Source organism: Schistocerca gregaria, chromosome 3 (genome assembly GCF_023897955.1).
Source record: "Schistocerca gregaria isolate iqSchGreg1 chromosome 3, iqSchGreg1.2, whole genome shotgun sequence".
Lineage (NCBI taxonomy): Eukaryota > Metazoa > Arthropoda > Insecta > Orthoptera > Acrididae > Schistocerca > Schistocerca gregaria.
In genome coordinates, this window is record NC_064922.1 from 586755277 (window position 1) to 586772432 (window position 17156).

The 17156-nt window shown below is 38.6% G+C and overlaps 1 protein-coding gene across 3 annotated transcripts in view; it reads left to right on the top strand.

The window, feature by feature from the left end:
* Positions 1–17156, top strand: part of LOC126354761 (protein phosphatase PP2A 55 kDa regulatory subunit) — a 466678-nt gene that overhangs the window by 444137 nt on the left and 5385 nt on the right. For all 3 annotated transcript variants that reach the window (XM_050004649.1, XM_050004651.1, XM_050004650.1), the window contains 5 exons: positions 2243–2420; positions 3850–4014; positions 4341–4510; positions 4846–5061; positions 15607–15786. In XM_050004649.1, coding sequence (XP_049860606.1) covers positions 2243–2420; positions 3850–4014; positions 4341–4510; positions 4846–5061; positions 15607–15759 — 882 coding nt within the window. In that variant the 3' untranslated portion in view covers positions 15760–15786. The remainder of the gene's footprint in view (positions 1–2242; positions 2421–3849; positions 4015–4340; positions 4511–4845; positions 5062–15606; positions 15787–17156) is intronic.

A 17156-nucleotide genomic window follows, 5' to 3' on the forward strand; every position in this document is an offset into this window, starting at 1 on the left:
TAGGAGTGGACTCTTGTTATTGTTAACCAATTTCCTGATTTAAATTTTCAAGCTTCTGACTTATGGGTCATGCTCTTCAAATGGAGACATCAGACTCACCAGAGGTAACTCGACAGATTTGTATGTGAGAGAGAAGGCGCTTTACTGCAGCAAGTCCTTGATGCAGCAGCAAATTTCCGAATGCAGACTCGAACCCTGATACAAAAATATGACAAGGATTTTGTTATTAACACTGATCAAACAGGTATTACACATAAAAGTACCTGATTGTTTTACATCAAATGCAGTTTCATAGACCACATGATGCTAATTTGTGAATGTTTATTCTAGGGTGCCAATATTGATCAACTTACGACCAAACATGAAACAAAGGTGGTTCTTGTGCAGTGAAAGGATAACTTTAGGAGTTTTGGCCTTTTTTTCCCATGTGTTGACATCTTCATATTTGAAGTGTTGTCGAGTCCTATGGTGATGTTGCAGGGTGCCATGCTTTTGCAGCATTAAGGAGGATGGTTGTAGGCACCTTCGAGCCAAAGTTCAAACTTACACATTGCAATGGGATTCAATTATGGGGTTTTAAAAAGTGATCCTTTAATTCTGTTGCTTACTGCAATACGTAATAGATAATGTAACAGCTGTAAGTCATGTGATACACCACCTATGAAACAGAGGATGTTAAGACACGATTTAAAGTCAGCATCGTTAGATGTTGGCTTCCAGTGTGACACAAGTATGTGGGCCTGTTGCCACTGGTTTAGCATTGATGTCCCAGTCTTTGTGCATGAAGCGAACGTCCATACCTATTATAAAAGTGTGTGTGTGTGTGTGTGTGTGTGTGTGTGTTCCACATCCATTAGACTGCTAGACTGATTTCAACCAGACTTGGTACTTGTAACCCTTACTGCCAGCGAAGTATGGCAAACTCACCCTGATGCTCTTCGAACCACACACACATGTTGAGGTGTGACATGTTGCATTGTCCTGCCCGTAGGTGCCATCTTGCTGAGGGAAAAAAAACAAGTGAGGGTGGACATGGCCCTCAAAGGTGGTAGATGGATGCTTGTGTTGATCCATTGTTCCATCCAGAATGGTGAGATCACCCAGCGAATGCTGTGAAAACATTTTCCAGACCATCAAACACTCCCCTTCGGCCTGGACCGTATTGATGATTGATGCAGGGCTTTACCTCCAACGACTCTGTCCAATGGAGCATAAAATGTGATTCATTTGAAAAGGCCACAGTGGATGTCCAATTGTGATATTGGAATGCAAATTCCAGCCTTTTTTTGCCGATGAACAGTAGTCAGCTTAGTACATGAAGCGGGTGCCTACTGCAGAGTACCATACACAGCAGTTTTCACTAAACATTTGTTGAGGAGACACCTTTATTAGCCCCTTGGTTCATCTTGACACTCACTCAACAATTACATGTCCATTCACCTGTACACATCCATCGTTCATACCTGTCATATGTGGCCTGTGATGCATTACAGTCACATCAGCGGTGGTTTTGGATAGCGCCTCTTTGCCATGCGTGATACACTTTAACTATGGTGGCACTTGACAATTTACAAACCTAGTCACTTTAGGAATGCAGCCATCCTTACCCCGAAAGGCAATGTTCATTCCGTTTAGGATGGCTGGTAAATTGTTCCATTCATGCATTATACTAATCATCACACTGTTTTCCACGTCCCCCTGAACGCTTTGTGTTGTACACTACCAGAGCTGCCCCTACCATTTGAGTGGTTACTGCACATTGACGTGGAACATAGACAGTGGTCACATCACTGGAACCGTATATTAGTATTGAAAAGGCAGTAAACTGTGTCACATCTGTGGCTTTTGTCTGTTGCATGAGAATTTGAAATAATAAGTGTCTGAATTCCTTTTAAAATTATCATTGCCTTTGTGAAAATTGAAATTGTCAGTATGACAAAAACAATTTTTTGTACTGAAGGTTGGTTAAAATATATCACCAAAATTTTCTTGATGAAATACTATACCTTATATTAAATAACATATCTTTAACTCTATATGAAGAGAATTTAGGGAAGTGGACAGTATTTTCCAGTATCATGGCAGTAATAAAAACAGTAATTTACCATTATTTGTGACATTTTCAGTGTTCATTGTTTTTTCCAGCTAACTTTTTTAGATGCCATTCTCATTGACTTTTTTGCTCCATATAAAATATACTTTTTACTGTACTCTGAAGGTTATATGGATTGCTTGTTTTCAGGTTCCAGTTATAAAACCAATGGAACTGATGGTTGAAGCTTCACCACGGAGAATATTTGCTAATGCACATACTTATCATATTAATTCAATTAGTGTCAATTCTGACCAGGAAACATACCTGTCTGCAGATGATCTTCGAATAAATTTGTGGCACTTAGAAATTACTGATCAGAGTTTCAGTATCCTTTTCCATCACAAAAAATATAACTCAAATTAATGATTCACCAGCAGATTGCTAATTATTGATCACGAGAAATAAAGGTCAGCGGTACTAATTGTTACTTTGCATCACTCCCTGTATGCTAGGCATTGGGCTGCATGATGTGTGTACAGTTTTAGAGGGTTCTAATTCTAAGAAAATGTGTAGAGGGTATAATGGGTAGTGCTACGTTTAAAGGCATCTGGCTGTTTGTGTCGATAGCTTGAAAGTAACTTTGAGTACTAATGTATACCAGTTCTAAATTATTTTACAGTTTTTTCTGTGATTTTTGTGGAATTTTCAATTTTGCATGAAGATACCCAGTGTAAAACATTCTGAACAATGTTTTCACATCTAAAAACTGAGATGAATGCAAATATATGTTGAAGTAAAATCTGCGAACCTCTTGTAAATTATCACTGAAGAACAGGATCAGTGGTGGAACTGTTTTTTACCATTGTAGTGAGATTCAAATGAATGAGAGATCAACATGCTGCTTTCTGGAACTAGTGTTATCTTCTACTCAGAACTCATGAAAAACCATTAGCCTTTGGCATATTGTATATGAATGAGTGGTACATGCAATTGTCACTTATTTTGATTCTTGTCATGCAATTGCTTTGTAGAAGTTTTGTTGTGGAGTGTATAGGAATGACTATATTCTGCCTGGATCATCTCGTCAACTTCACAGCTTTATAACTTTAAATAACAGTCTTCCAATTTTCTCCAAATTTCCCAGGATTTGTGAGGATTAGCAGGCACTTTATCATCATGAGACCATACACTATTCTAGATTATATTTTCAAAAAAATTCCTTGCTGCAGTCAGAGAAGTTCAGTTTCTTCAGTTCAGTGTGTCTGTATCTCATGCATCAGTATTGCTTTCAGCATGTCACTTTAATATCCCCAACAATGTTTAAAAGTGTTGAATACATATTGCACCTTTACCTTTTCAGCTAAGAAACAGTTTAGTGCCAATTATGAAGGTGAATGTTGTGCTTTGTCTGAAACTTGATGGTGGTATACTTTCTTCTCCTGGATCTATTCTGAATTTTATCAGGTGTAAAATGCATTCCAAATGAAGTAACTTTTTCTCACTTCTAATTTTTTTTCTTTTTTTGTAGGTGTTTGATGTATCACTGTTAGTGTAAGTGTGTTCTGATGTTAAAGCAGTCACAAGGCTAAAAGCTTCTAGTTAGATTCATTACAGTCATATTATGTGATGGGATGATTATTCACAGCTTCCTTTGGGCGTCAAAAGTTACTTGTGTAATAATCTACTTATATGAATCAAGCTGAGCACTGCACAAATAAATAAGTCAAATAATTAAATAAAAAGGAAAATATTTTATCCAGTATCTATCCAAAAAATGATTGAATTAAGTTTCTATCCTTAACTTTGTGCTTTAGATATTGTAGACATAAAACCGACAAATATGGAGGAGCTTACAGAAGTTATAACTGCTGCAGAGTTTCACCCAGTTGAATGTAATCTGTTTGTGTATAGCAGTAGTAAAGGGACAATAAGGCTGTGTGACATGCGAGCGGCAGCGCTCTGTGACAGGCACGCAAAGAGTGAGTATTACTGTTCTTTATATCAGTAAAAGTTTGCCAGTATTGTTCCAGCCCCTTCTCATATTGAATATTCAATGGTAATGTACACTGAGGAAATATGAATGACCATAGCGCACACGTTTTATTACAAAATTTACACACACACACACACACACACACACACACACACACACACACACCTTATAATTGTGGTAAATGTGGGTTACCTCAGAATAAGAGCATGTAATTTGAGGCTTATTTCCAAATTATGCTTCCTCTTCAAAACAACTTACTCCATCAGTAATGGTCATTACATTGTCTAATATGGTATTTACCTTTTGTTTCAGTGTTTGAAGAACCAGAGGATCCAACGAATAGGAGTTTCTTTTCAGAGATAATCTCAAGTATATCAGATGTAAAGCTATCTAATTCTGGTCGTTATATGATATCTAGGGATTATTTGACCGTTAAGGTTTGGGATCTTCACATGGAAACCAAACCTATAGAATCGTATCCAGTGAGTAGACAAAATGCTTTTTCAACATGGAATGGCAGTAGTATAGGAACATTATTATTATTTCCAAAGACAGAGAATAAAACTGAATGCAGGTGGTACCTCTTGTTTGCAATTGTTATTAAACACCTTGTATTTAAATTCTTAATTAAATTCAATTCATGTTTGCTGATTGTAACTTGGTTGTAACTGTTCATAATTAGTTAGTAACTAATTTTTTTTTGTAGATGCCTGAAGCAATAGACAAACTTTACCAATTTTGTAAATTGGTCTGGTTCAGAAAGATTACTACTTGTGTCAGAGATAGAGATATGATAAACAAGGATATTTCCTTACAGGTTCACGAGTACCTGCGATCAAAATTATGTTCACTATATGAAAATGACTGTATCTTTGATAAATTTGAATGCTGCTGGAATGGAAATGATACATCAATTATGACTGGATCATACAATAATTTCTTTAGGATTTTTGATCGCACAACGAAGAGAGACCTTACTCTGGAGGCATCTAGAGATATTGATAAACCAAGAACTGTTCTGAAACCTCGGAAGGTAAGCCAATTAAAACTTCCACAACTACTCCTTTTTAAGATAACATTACGACAATCCTTCTTTCCACGAACAATGCGAGACTGGAATAGAAGGGAGAACCTATAGAGGTACTCAGGGTACCATCCGTCACACACCGTCAGGTGGCTTCCGGAGTATGGATGTAGATGTAGATGGTTTGCTCTACTGTAGGCATTTGTGTAGACAAGCACTACTGACACAAAATTTTCCAAAACATTATACTTTGTCTGTAGAAACTAGTCACTACAGTCATTAACCATGGCTTTCATAATTTCTAAACTAATGTTTTTCTCCTATGCAAAAGCAGAGTAAATAATATTGCTTATTAGAAACTATTGTTTTACCTATGTAAAAGTAATTGACATTATTATTCATAATTTACTAACAGGGAGTAGAGGTGTTCGCACCTAACTTCTCTGATTGTGAAACACTTTAATGTAATAATTGTAAGTGAATGACTGCTGTTGATATATAAAGAACCATCACTACAAAGAAGCAAAGTTTATTGCAGGACAGTCTCACAGTTACATAAATTGATGTAGCTACACCACAAGATCGACAATATCAGTGCAAATAATTTCCCAAGAAGTGCATAAATTTGCATTACTTCATTTGAAGAGCATCAGAGTATGATTCAATAAATTTATGACTGTGGGAAATGTTTTGAAATGTCTTTGAGAGTACCTATGAGACAAAGAAGGGGATTAAAGTGTTGAATACACTACACTGAGTAGTGCAAAGATTTAGAGAGAGATAGAGAGAGAGAGAGAGAGAGAGAGAGAGAGAGAGAGAGAGAGCGCTTGCACACTTCTGTCCAAACATTTAATTTCCCACCATCTGGAGCTAATGATAAGCTTACATCTGATATGTTCTGTTGTGTGAATGTTAACTCTCTTGGGCACATTTTAATATTGTCTCCAGGTGACACCCCCCCCCCCCCCCCCCCCGCCCCCGCCCCCAATCTGCGAAATAATGAGAAAACAAAACACACTGATGGGGAAAAAGTTGACACCAAAAAGTAATTAATGTAGGGTAATGAAATTTGTTTATGTATCATATGTAAGGAAGAGTGTTGCCCAAAAAGTAATGCACCACATTTTTTCTCAGCCGAAAACAAAACCATGAATGTGAAACGTTACATATGTATTATTTGAAGTCTGCTGAATGAGCACGCCAAGTTTCTGTCACTTCCGACACATAGTGTAGCTGTAGGACAGCATAAAAATGGCATCAGTAGGTGATATGTGTTGCAAGCAACATGCCGTATGTGAATTTATGCACAAACACTTGTGCAAAGTCTGTGGAGCAACTACTGTCGACAGGAGTACAGTTAGTCACTGGGCATGGAGGATAAGGTCATCAAAAGGTGTTTTGGCGGAGCTCCACGATTTGCAGCGATTTGTCACTTGCATGGGAGACCATGCATGGCTGTCACACCTGACCTACCCCCTTGGACTTCGATTTTTTTGGGCCATTAAAGGGTGACATTCTAGGAAGACATGATGAGGAGGCGATTCACACAGTGAAGCACTGGCTCTGCCACCAAGACAAGAATTGGTATTAAGGGGCATACATGCCCTTGTTTCGCACTGGAGGAAGGCCATAGAAGGGGATGGAGATTATGTGGAAAAATAGTGTGTACAGATAAAACACTATTCTGTCGTGTGTGTAATTCTCATTATGTTCAGTAAAGAATTGTTGAAGAAAAAAATTGGTGGGCAATCCTCGTAATTAAGGGCAATACTTGTAATTAACATTGCTGGATCACAGGTTAATATCTGTGCGTGATGTTGTTGTGTTCAGTCCAAAGACTGGTTTGGTACATCTCTCCATGCTACTCTATCCTGTCCAAGCTGCCTGATCTTCGAATAAATATTGTACCCTAAATTCTTCGAATATGCTTATCTGTCGGTCTCCCAGTATAATTTTTACCCTCCCCCTCCCCGCGCACTTTCCCTCAAATACTAAATTCATGACACCTCGAAGGCTCAGTATGTGTCCTATCAACAGACTCCTGCTTTTGGTCAAGTTGTGCCATAAATGGTGTCCCTTACTCTATTCAACACTCCCTCCTTAGCTACATGATCTACCCATGTAATCTTCAACATTCTTCTCTAATATCATGTTTTGAAAGCTTCTGTACTTCTTTTGTCTAAACTGTTTGTCATCCACGTTTCCTTTCCATAGATGGCTGCACTCCAAATAACTACTTCAGAAAAGATTTCCTAACACTTCCGCCTGTATTCGATGGAAACTTTTTTTTTTTCTTCCTGAAAAACTGGCATTGCCAGTTCACATTTTATATCCTCTCTACTTCAGCCATCATCAGTTATTTTGTAGCTACGCCCAAATAGCAAAATGTGTCCACAACTTTCTCATTTCCTAATCTAATTCCCTTAATATCATCTGATTTAATCTGACTACACTCCATTATCTTTCTTGTGCTTTTGTTGATATTCGTCTTACGTCCTCCTGTCAACACTACCTCGGTTCCGTTCAACTGCTCTTCAAAGTGCTTTGCTGTCTCTGACAGAATTACGATGTCATCGGCAAACCTCGAAGTTTTTGTTTCTTTTACATGCACTTCAATTCCTACTCCAAATTTGTCTTTGATTTCCTTTACTGCTTGTTCAGTCTACAGATTGAATAACATCAGGGATATGCTGCAATCCTGCTTCTCTCCCTTCGCAGCCACTGCTTTCCTTTCATGCCCCTCAACTCTTATTACTGTCATCTGTTTTTTATACAAATTGTAGAAGCCTGTATTTTATCCCCACTACCTTCAGAATTTCAAAGAAAATATTCCAGTCAACACTGTCAAAAAGCTTTCTGTTTTAAACACAGGTTTGCCCTTCCTTAACCAACCTTCTAAGATAGGTCATAGGGTCAGTATTACCTCGTGTGTTCATAAATTTTTCTGAAGTGCAAACTGATATTCCCCGAGTTTGGCTTTTACCAGTTTCTCTGTAAAGAGTTCATGTTTGTATTTTGCAGCCATGATTTATTAAACAGACAGTTTGGTTATTTTCACATCTGTCAGCAACTGCTTTGTTTGGAACTGGAATTATTACATTCTTCTTGAAGTGTGAGGGTATTTCGTCTGTCTAATACATTTCCCACATCAGATAAAAAGTTTTGTCATAGCTGGCTCTCCAGAGGCTATCAGTAGTTTTGACGGAATATTGTCTACTCCGTGGTCTTGTTTTGACTTAGATATTTCACAGCTCTGTGAAATTCTTCTCTCAGTAACATATGTTCCATCTCTTCATCTATGTCTACTTCTTTCTTGCCTTCAAGTTTCTCCCTTGAATGGACAGTCTATATACACCTTCCACTTCTCAATTCTCACTGTTTTGCTTAAGATTGGCTTTTTTAAATCTAAGCTTTTCATATTCATACAGCTGCGTCTCTGTTCCCCCAAAGGTGACTTTAATTTTCTTGTAGGCAGTATCTATCTTTCCCCTAGTGAAATACACTTCTGAAGCCTTACATTTATCCTCTGGCCATTCCTGTTTGCACTTCCTCTCGTTCTCATTTTTAGTTGTTTGTAGTCCCTTCTGCCTACCTAATGTGCTGCACTTTTGCATTTTCTCCTTTCATGAATTAAATTAAATTAAATGTCTCTTATTTTATCTAAGGATTACCTGTTCGATCCTCTGCTGCCTTCACTATTTAATCTCTTAAAGCTACCCACTCGTCTTCTGCTGTATTCCTTTCCTCAGTTCTAGCCAAATGTTACCTAATGCTCGCCATGAAACTCTCAACAATCTCTGATTCTTTCAACTTATCCAGATCCCATTTCCTTAATTTCGTACCTTTCCAAATTCTTAAGTTTAAAGTTATAGTTCACCACCAATAAATTCTAGTCAGTCAACATCTGCGCCCGTAGAAGTCTTTAAATTATACACTGAGTCCAAAATGTCTGCCTTACCATTATATAAATCAGTCTGAAACCTGGTGTCTCCAGATGTCTTCCACAGATATAACTATGTTTTTATGATTCTTAAATCAAGTGTTAGCAATGATTAAATTATGTTTTGTGCAAACCTCTATCGGGCAGCCTCCTTTTCCATTCCTCTCCCCCAGTCCATATTCATCTACTATTGAATTGCAGATTCTGATCACTATTAAATTTCTGTCTCCATTAACTATCTGAATGTATTTGATTTTGTCATAAATTTCTTCAATCTCTTCATGTGCAGAGCTAGTTGACATATAAACTTGTACTAGTGTGGTGGTTGTGGTCTTCATGTCTATCTCGACTCCAGTAATGCATTTACTGTGCTGTTCATAGCAGCTTACTTTCATCCCTATTTTCTTATTCATTATTAAACTTACTGTTGCATTATCCCCATTTGATTTTGTATGTAAACCCTATATTCACCTGACCAGAAGAGCTCTTCCTCATGGCACCAAACATCACTGATTCCCACTTTATCTAAATTCCACTGATCCATTTTCCTGTTTAAAATTTCTTATCTACCTGCTTGAGTCAGGGAGCTAACATTCTGGTTTTGTTTCCGCTAATGACTACATCCTCCTGAGCCTCCCCCCCCCCCCCCCCCCCTCCCCACAGTGATTTGAAGGGAGAATAATGTACCCAAGAGGCCATCATCATTATTTAACCATACAGTAGAGCTGCATGCCATCGGAAAAAATTACGGCTGTAGTTTCCCCTTGCTTTTAGCCGTTTGCAGTGCCAGCACAGCAAGACCCCTTTAGTTGATGTTACAAGGCCAGCTCAGTCAGTCATCCAGATTGGTGCCTCTGTAACTACCGAAAAGGTTGCTGCCCCTCTACAGGAACCATACAAACTTCTGGCCTCTCAACAGATACCTGTCCATTGTGGTTGCATCAATGGTACAGCTATATGTATTGCTGAGCCACATAGCCAACCAACCGATGACAAAGTCCATGGTTTATGGCGTCCATGGGTGAGATAATCCATTGCAAATGTGAAATGCAGGTATACTAATAACAGAAGTAATTGCCAGAATGTTTAATGTAGGCATGTAGACATACATGCATTGTATGGGTGTTGGATGTCAGTTAGTGCGATGGAGTTCCATTCCTGTTGCACTTGGTTGGTCAATACAGGGACGGTTGGTGCTGTTCGTGGATGATGCTGGAGTTGTCCTCTGATAATATCCTGTGTGTGGTTGATTGGAGACCAATCTGGTGACTAAGCAGACCACGCAACATGTTCGCACTCTGTAGAGGATGTTGGGCTACAATAGCACTATGCAACAATCATTATCCTTTTAGAAAACATTACCTGGAATGCTGTTAATGACCGGCATCACGGCATGCTGATTTACCAGATAGATGTACAGATTTGTAGTCAGTGTGTGTGGTATAACCACAAGATTGCTTCTGCTGCCATATGAAATCACACTACCAGGCTTGCCTTTAACTGGCTGCCGCCTAACCTACACAGGGGCATCACTGGCATTAGCTTTCACCAGAAAAAACGGACCCCCAACACTGTGTGCAAAAGCATGTAATAACACATTTGTGGTGTAAATTCAAGATGATCATGTAGAAACCTGTTCAAGCAACTTTATATTCTAACCACTGTTTGTGCATATCTTCATTCTGTAATAAAACTTGTTGCAAATAATATCTCTTTCCAACCTACACACAATATCAGTAGTAGGAATAAGAACAGTCTACATAAAGACCGCCGGCCAGTGTGGCTGAGTGGTTCTAGGCGCTTTAGTCCGGAACCGTGCTGCTGCTACGGTAACAGGTTCGAATCCTGCCTCGGGCATGGATGTGTGTGATGTCCTTAGGTTAGGTAGGTTTAAGTAGTTCCAAGTCTGGGGGACTGATGAGCTCAGTTGTTAATTCCCGTAGTGCTTAGAGCCATTTGAACCATTTTTACATAAAGACCTAAAATCACTTACCTTGGTCCAAAAAGGAGTTCATTATTCAGGAGCAGACATTTTCAACAAATTGCTAGTGACCATTAAAAACTTGGGTTTCAGTTAAAGCATGGTTTAAACAGTTTGAAAGACATTTTGATAGGCAACTCCTCCTACTCTGAAGGTGAGTATCTTAACAAAGAGCATCTAACCAGCTTAAGTAAAAATGTTAGATTTGTCTTGACAGCTCTTTGACACAACATTCAAGATAGGCATTTTGTGTATGATGAAGTCATTTAGAGTGTAACTATGTTTCATTCTGACTGTGTATTTATTCTGTAAATATTACCAGTTCCAGTTTACTGTAATGTATTCACCTGTTTTGAAAATCTTATGACAAATGATCAGAATCATATAATTTTGGATCTATGGAATGAAAACTGAATTTAATCTAATATCCAGTTGCCTTCCAATGAGCTCTCTTGTCGTCACTGAAGTCTCGAATGGCGGTAGTTTGAGGTCAGTGGAATGAATGCTACAGGGCATTGGGATCTGGCTGAGAGCTGTTCTTGAAGTAATGTATTTGTAACAGTTTGTTGTGTCACTATTGTGCCAAATGCTGCTCAAATTACTGGTGCGGATGCAGTATGATGCGCCAGAGCTGTGCGTCAAACACAGTGGTCTTCCTCCTTGATAGTGCCGCATAGCTGTGTGGAGCGTGGTCTCGCGAGCATACATTGTTTTAACAACTGCTACTACCAGTAGTGTACAGTGGCTAAATTCCTGCCAAGTTTTTCTGCAATATTGCGGAAGGAACACACAGCTTCTCATGGCCCTGTTACAATCCCATTCAAAGTCAGTGAGGTGTTAATAATGGTATTCTTGGCTAACATCAACTCACCACATTCAGTATCAAAGGTAACTAACAATCATGACTGTTAGAGCATGTATTTAAAGGAAACGGGATTTACATGTTCATAGTGATGTCACTAGTACCACTCTTATGCAACAGGCACAAAATTTCAGTATGCATCATCTTTCAGATGTAGAAACAAGACTACCAGCCTGTTTGCTGCAAACTCCCCATTCCTCTCCCTGTCAATGTATTTGCATTTAGGTTTCAAGCAGTGCATATTAATGCTGGAAAGATTTCCTCAGCTGCTTATCCAGTCCATCTTGTTGCAGTATACTGGGACTTGTTGTTATCAGATTCATGTGTGACAGTTTCCCCTGTTGCTGAACGAGATATGACTGATATATCTGGGACCACCCTGTTCTTCAGCCATTTTATTGTTGACTTTCTGCTTTTGGAGTTCTGTTTTGGAGAAAAAAAAATCGATTAAAGCTTAATGCTATAGTGGTGATATAGTCAATACAGACATACATGGAAAAAAATAAGTGTCAATTTTAAAGGAACTGTAAAGGCATTTGGCTTTCAAACTTCCTTTTTCTAGAACTTTACTCAAGTCGCATTACAGTTAGAACACCTTGAATGGTGGATTATGTGGCAGGTTACATGCATGAGACTATACATAAACTATGTGATCAAAAGTATCCGAACACCCCTAAAAACATACCGTATTTACTCGAATCCAAGCCGCATTCGAATCTAAGCCACACCTGAAAAATGAGATTCTAAATCAGGGAAAAAAAAATTCCCGGATCTAAGCCGCACCTGAAACTTGAGAGTCGAATTTCAAGGTGAGAGAAAAGTTTTAGGCCGCACCTCCAAATGGAAACAAAGTTGGTCCATTATAATATGAGACATAATTTAGGTCGAATGAATGATGATACAGCTACAGTAGTTTGGTTTGAGTCATAAGCTTAGCAGTTAAGCTTTACCAGGTAGCCACTGCTATGCGTCTGGCGCTCCGTCCGTATTTATACGGGTACCCTTCCTTTTTCAAGTGCTTCGTCTGGTTTGAATTGATTGCTTATCTTTCTTTGATCTGATAAGTGCCATTCTCTTTGTTATAGGTGTTTACGTCACTCTAAGCTGAAAATGCATTACTGTATTGTGCCATGCATTGTTTGTCGCTTTCTGATAAAGAGTGTTTACGCCGGCCTGTCGCAGCTCGCCGCATGGTTTGCTTTTGTACTCGGTACCGCCTCTTACAATAAAAAATAAATAAATAAATAAATAAATAGATAAAAAAGAGGAATCGTCTCAATAGTGAAACAATGGCAAGAGACTGTTACTTGCTGTTACTTACACTGCTTCTTTCTTTGGTCATGATCAACAAGAACCAAATAATAGACTGCGTATGATAGAAGATGTTCTGAACGAGAGTTTAGCGAACATTTTTCTCTGTTTGAAAATCTTTGCAGACGCCTCTTTTAGTACGTTACATTCTGCACCGAAATTAGTCATCTTAGATTTAAAAATCTAGTCTAATGCCGTGCTTCATTTCGGACTGTATCTCTATTAAGCAGCATAAGAATAATACGAATGTAAACATGACATGTGTATTCTTCCCCGTTTGCTGTTGTCTCACTCTAGTTCTGTAGTTTATTAGGCAGACAGGATTTAAATGAGATAGCTGCTAACACGAAAGAATACATAACAAAATGTTTTTATTCGTATTATTCTTATGGTGAAGAGAATACTGCATGTGATTCAAAATTCATAAAAGTTCCTATTAGCAACCATCTCTTCTAACAGGTAGGAAAAATATTCAGAACGTAGAGTTTCCCATATTGACAAACGTCCCAGTCTTGCCAGTCGGATTTTTGTAGTACAATGATATGCTACTGCATTCGAAGATGAATAGTACGGAATTTGTATTCTGGAATCATTCTGTATTTCCTTCGTTGGATAATGTATGAAGATGCAGTGGTCGAAACTCGGGGCGGAAAAAACAGCTCTTCTTCCACCTCTTTTTTTTTTAAAGATGCAGAGGTTTTGGCACCAGTATTTATCTTTGTGCCTGCAAAGCATGCCTGTGTAGTGCTACATATATTTGACGGCAGAAGGTAGTTCTGGCGGCACCTACCAACATTTTTCAGAACTTCCACTTACTTTGCACTCGATCCTAAGCCGCAGGCAGTTTTTTGGATTACAAAAACCGGAAAAACGTGCGGCTTAGATTCGAGTAAATACGGTTTTTCATATTGGTGTATTGCGCTGCCATCTACTGTCAGGTACTCCATATGAGTGACCTCTGTAGTTGTTAGACATCATAGGAGAGCAGAATGGGGTGCTCCGCAGAACTCATGGACTTCAAACATGGTCAGGTGATTAGGTGTCACTTGTCATACATTTGTATGTGTGGTTTCCACACTCCTAAACATCCCTAGGTCCACTGTTTCCAATGTGATAGTGAAGTGGAAATGTGAAGGGACATGTACAGCACAAAAGTGTACAGCCTGACATCGTCTGTTGACTTACAGACCACTGACAGTTGAAGAGAGGGTTGTAATGTGTAATCGGCAGACTTCTACCCAGACCATCACACAGGAATTCCAAACTGCCTCAGGATCCACTGAAAGTACTATAACAGTTACGCAAGAGGTGAGAAAACTTCGATTTCATTATCGAATGGCTGCTAAGCCACACAGCATGCCGGTAAATGCCAAACAATGCCTTGCTTGGTGTAAGGAGCGTAAACATTGGATGATTGAACCGTGGAAAGTTGTGTTGAGTGACGAATCACAGTAAACAATGTGGTGAATCACGGTACACAATGTGGTGATACAATGGCAGGGTGTGGGTATGGCGAATGCCAAGTGAATATCATCTGGCAACGTGTGTATTGCCAACAGTAAAATTCGGAGGTGGTGGTGTTATGGTGTCATGTTTTTCACTGGAGGGGGTCTTGCACCCTTTGTTGTTTTGCACGGCACTCACAGCACAGGCCTTCCACCTTCTTGCTTCCCACCGTTGAAGAGCAATTAGGGGATGTTGATTGCCTCTTCTGACACAATCTAGCACCTGTTCATAAGCACGGCCTGTGGGGGAGTGGTTGCATGGCAGTAAAATCCCTGTAATGGACTGGCCTGCACAGACTTTGTACCTGACTCCTATAGAACACCTGTCTGCTGTTTTGGAACTCCAACTTCGTGCCAGGCCTCATCGACTGATGTAGACACCTCTTCTCAGTGCAGCACTCGGTGAAGAATGGGCTGCTATTCCCCAAGAAACCTTCCAGCATCTGATTGAACATATGGTTGCGGGCGTGGAAGCTGTCAAGGCTACGGGTGGGCCAATACCATATAGAATTCCAGCATTACCGATGGAGGGTGTGCCATGAACTTGTAAGTCATTTTCAGCTAGGTGTCCGGATACTTTTGCTCACAAAATGTGTGTATGTGGCCGCTAAACAATGAAAAATAGATTTTTAGAGTTGTTCTTGCATTTTCTTTAATTTTTTCTCCATAACATTTTTACTGGTATGTAGTTTTATGTAACAAATTGAAATGTATTAGGGTTGAAACGGAACAAATTGCTTTTTCTGTAAATCGCTTTTGGTCCCTTTGGTATATTTTGGTCGTAAAGTATTGACGTGTTACAAACTACTCCATTTAATTACACTTTAAGTCAAAAGTAAAAATAATCATTTTAGTTTCACCACAAATGTATTTTTTAAGTAACCAGGAAGAAATGCTCCCTTAAATATTCTAGATATCTGCAGGTTTATAGAATTGCATTCTATATGTTCAACAGGTATGCACAGGAGGTAAACGGAAGAAGGATGAAATCACTGTTGACTGCTTGGACTTCAATAAAAAAATATTGCATACAGCATGGCACCCTTCGGAAAACATAATTGCAGTGGCTGCTACAAATAATCTGTTCCTATTCCAGGACAAGTTCTAGCAGAATGGCATGAGAGAAACAAATTGGGTAAATATCATAAACCAAACTCAATATGTAGATTCGGAAGATTACTTTCTGTTAAATTCTATGTCACATCAACTGAAACCTACACGCCATTCACAATCTTCTGTATTTCTTATGGTTTCAACTGAATGCTTTCAGAGACAAATTACCAAGAGTATGCTGCAAGACTATAAACCAACAAATGTGAGAGTATCCCAGTAATTCATTTGTTTCACTTGTATTTTCGATCATCTCCCTGCTGTGTAGTTATTTTAAGAGTGCTCTCTGTTTGGTACTACCCCTTTTCTATAAGTTCGTTATGCATGAACCGTTGCTTTTCTCTGAGTCTTTCAACAATTTCACAGCTTAGAAATAATGAAGACAACCATGGCAATATCTAAATGAAATGAAATGTGGATGAGTATGTCTACGAAGATATTGTCATCACAAAAGCAGAAAGCAAATACTGTGCTGCTATTCATTACAAACTGAATTTTTCCTAAAGTAACATGTGGTTGCTGACCTTTCTGCAAGCATGAATTTAGTATGGTGACTGTAGTGGTACTCACAAAACAGCTCAATTTCCTTAAAGTAATGTTGTTTCTCTTACACAATTATGTGTAATGTCTGCATGTTTATACTGAAATCTGCAGGAGCTCATTTTGTCAGAAAGTGTGAAATAATTTCTCAGTACCCACATACAGATTCATAACCCCATAGGTATAGTTTTGAAAATTCATGATTCTAAATTAAGAACTGTGAACATACTTGAGAGATTTATTAGAGAAAGCGTAGGGCGTATGCAGTGTGTAATTGAATGAATAGTTGACCTCTTGACTATTATGTCACATGCACCCCACAATTTTCATTGTAAATCTTACAGGTATTTTCATAGCTGTTAAAAATTCAGTCTTAAATTTTCCCAACTATTTGTGTGAGGATAGGAGACATTATTTTATAGTGTTTGTTAGATTTTAAAACATTATAAAATTTTAATATGTTTATTTAAATATAATTATTTGTTTTCATATTTCCGTAATTGCTGAAGTATTTCACGTAACAAGAAAACATAGTTTATCAGAGACAGAATTGAAGTGTAAGTCTGATGTGGTATATGTGACAACTTCTTTCCCAAAGTAAAAGAATTATTGCTTCTAAATAATTATGTATTATTTAATTGGATATATAAAAAGTTTACTCACAAAGCAGCGCCAGGACGCCTCCCCCCTCCCGCACACACACACAAAAAAAAGACTGTTGTGATAGGCAAGCTTTCGGAGTTAGTGGCTCCTTCTTCAGGCAGAAGGGTTGAAGGGGAAGGAAGAAGGGTGAAAGAAAAGGACTGGAGAGATCTAGGAAAAGTAGTAGATTTTGGGAAAGTCACCCAGAAAGGA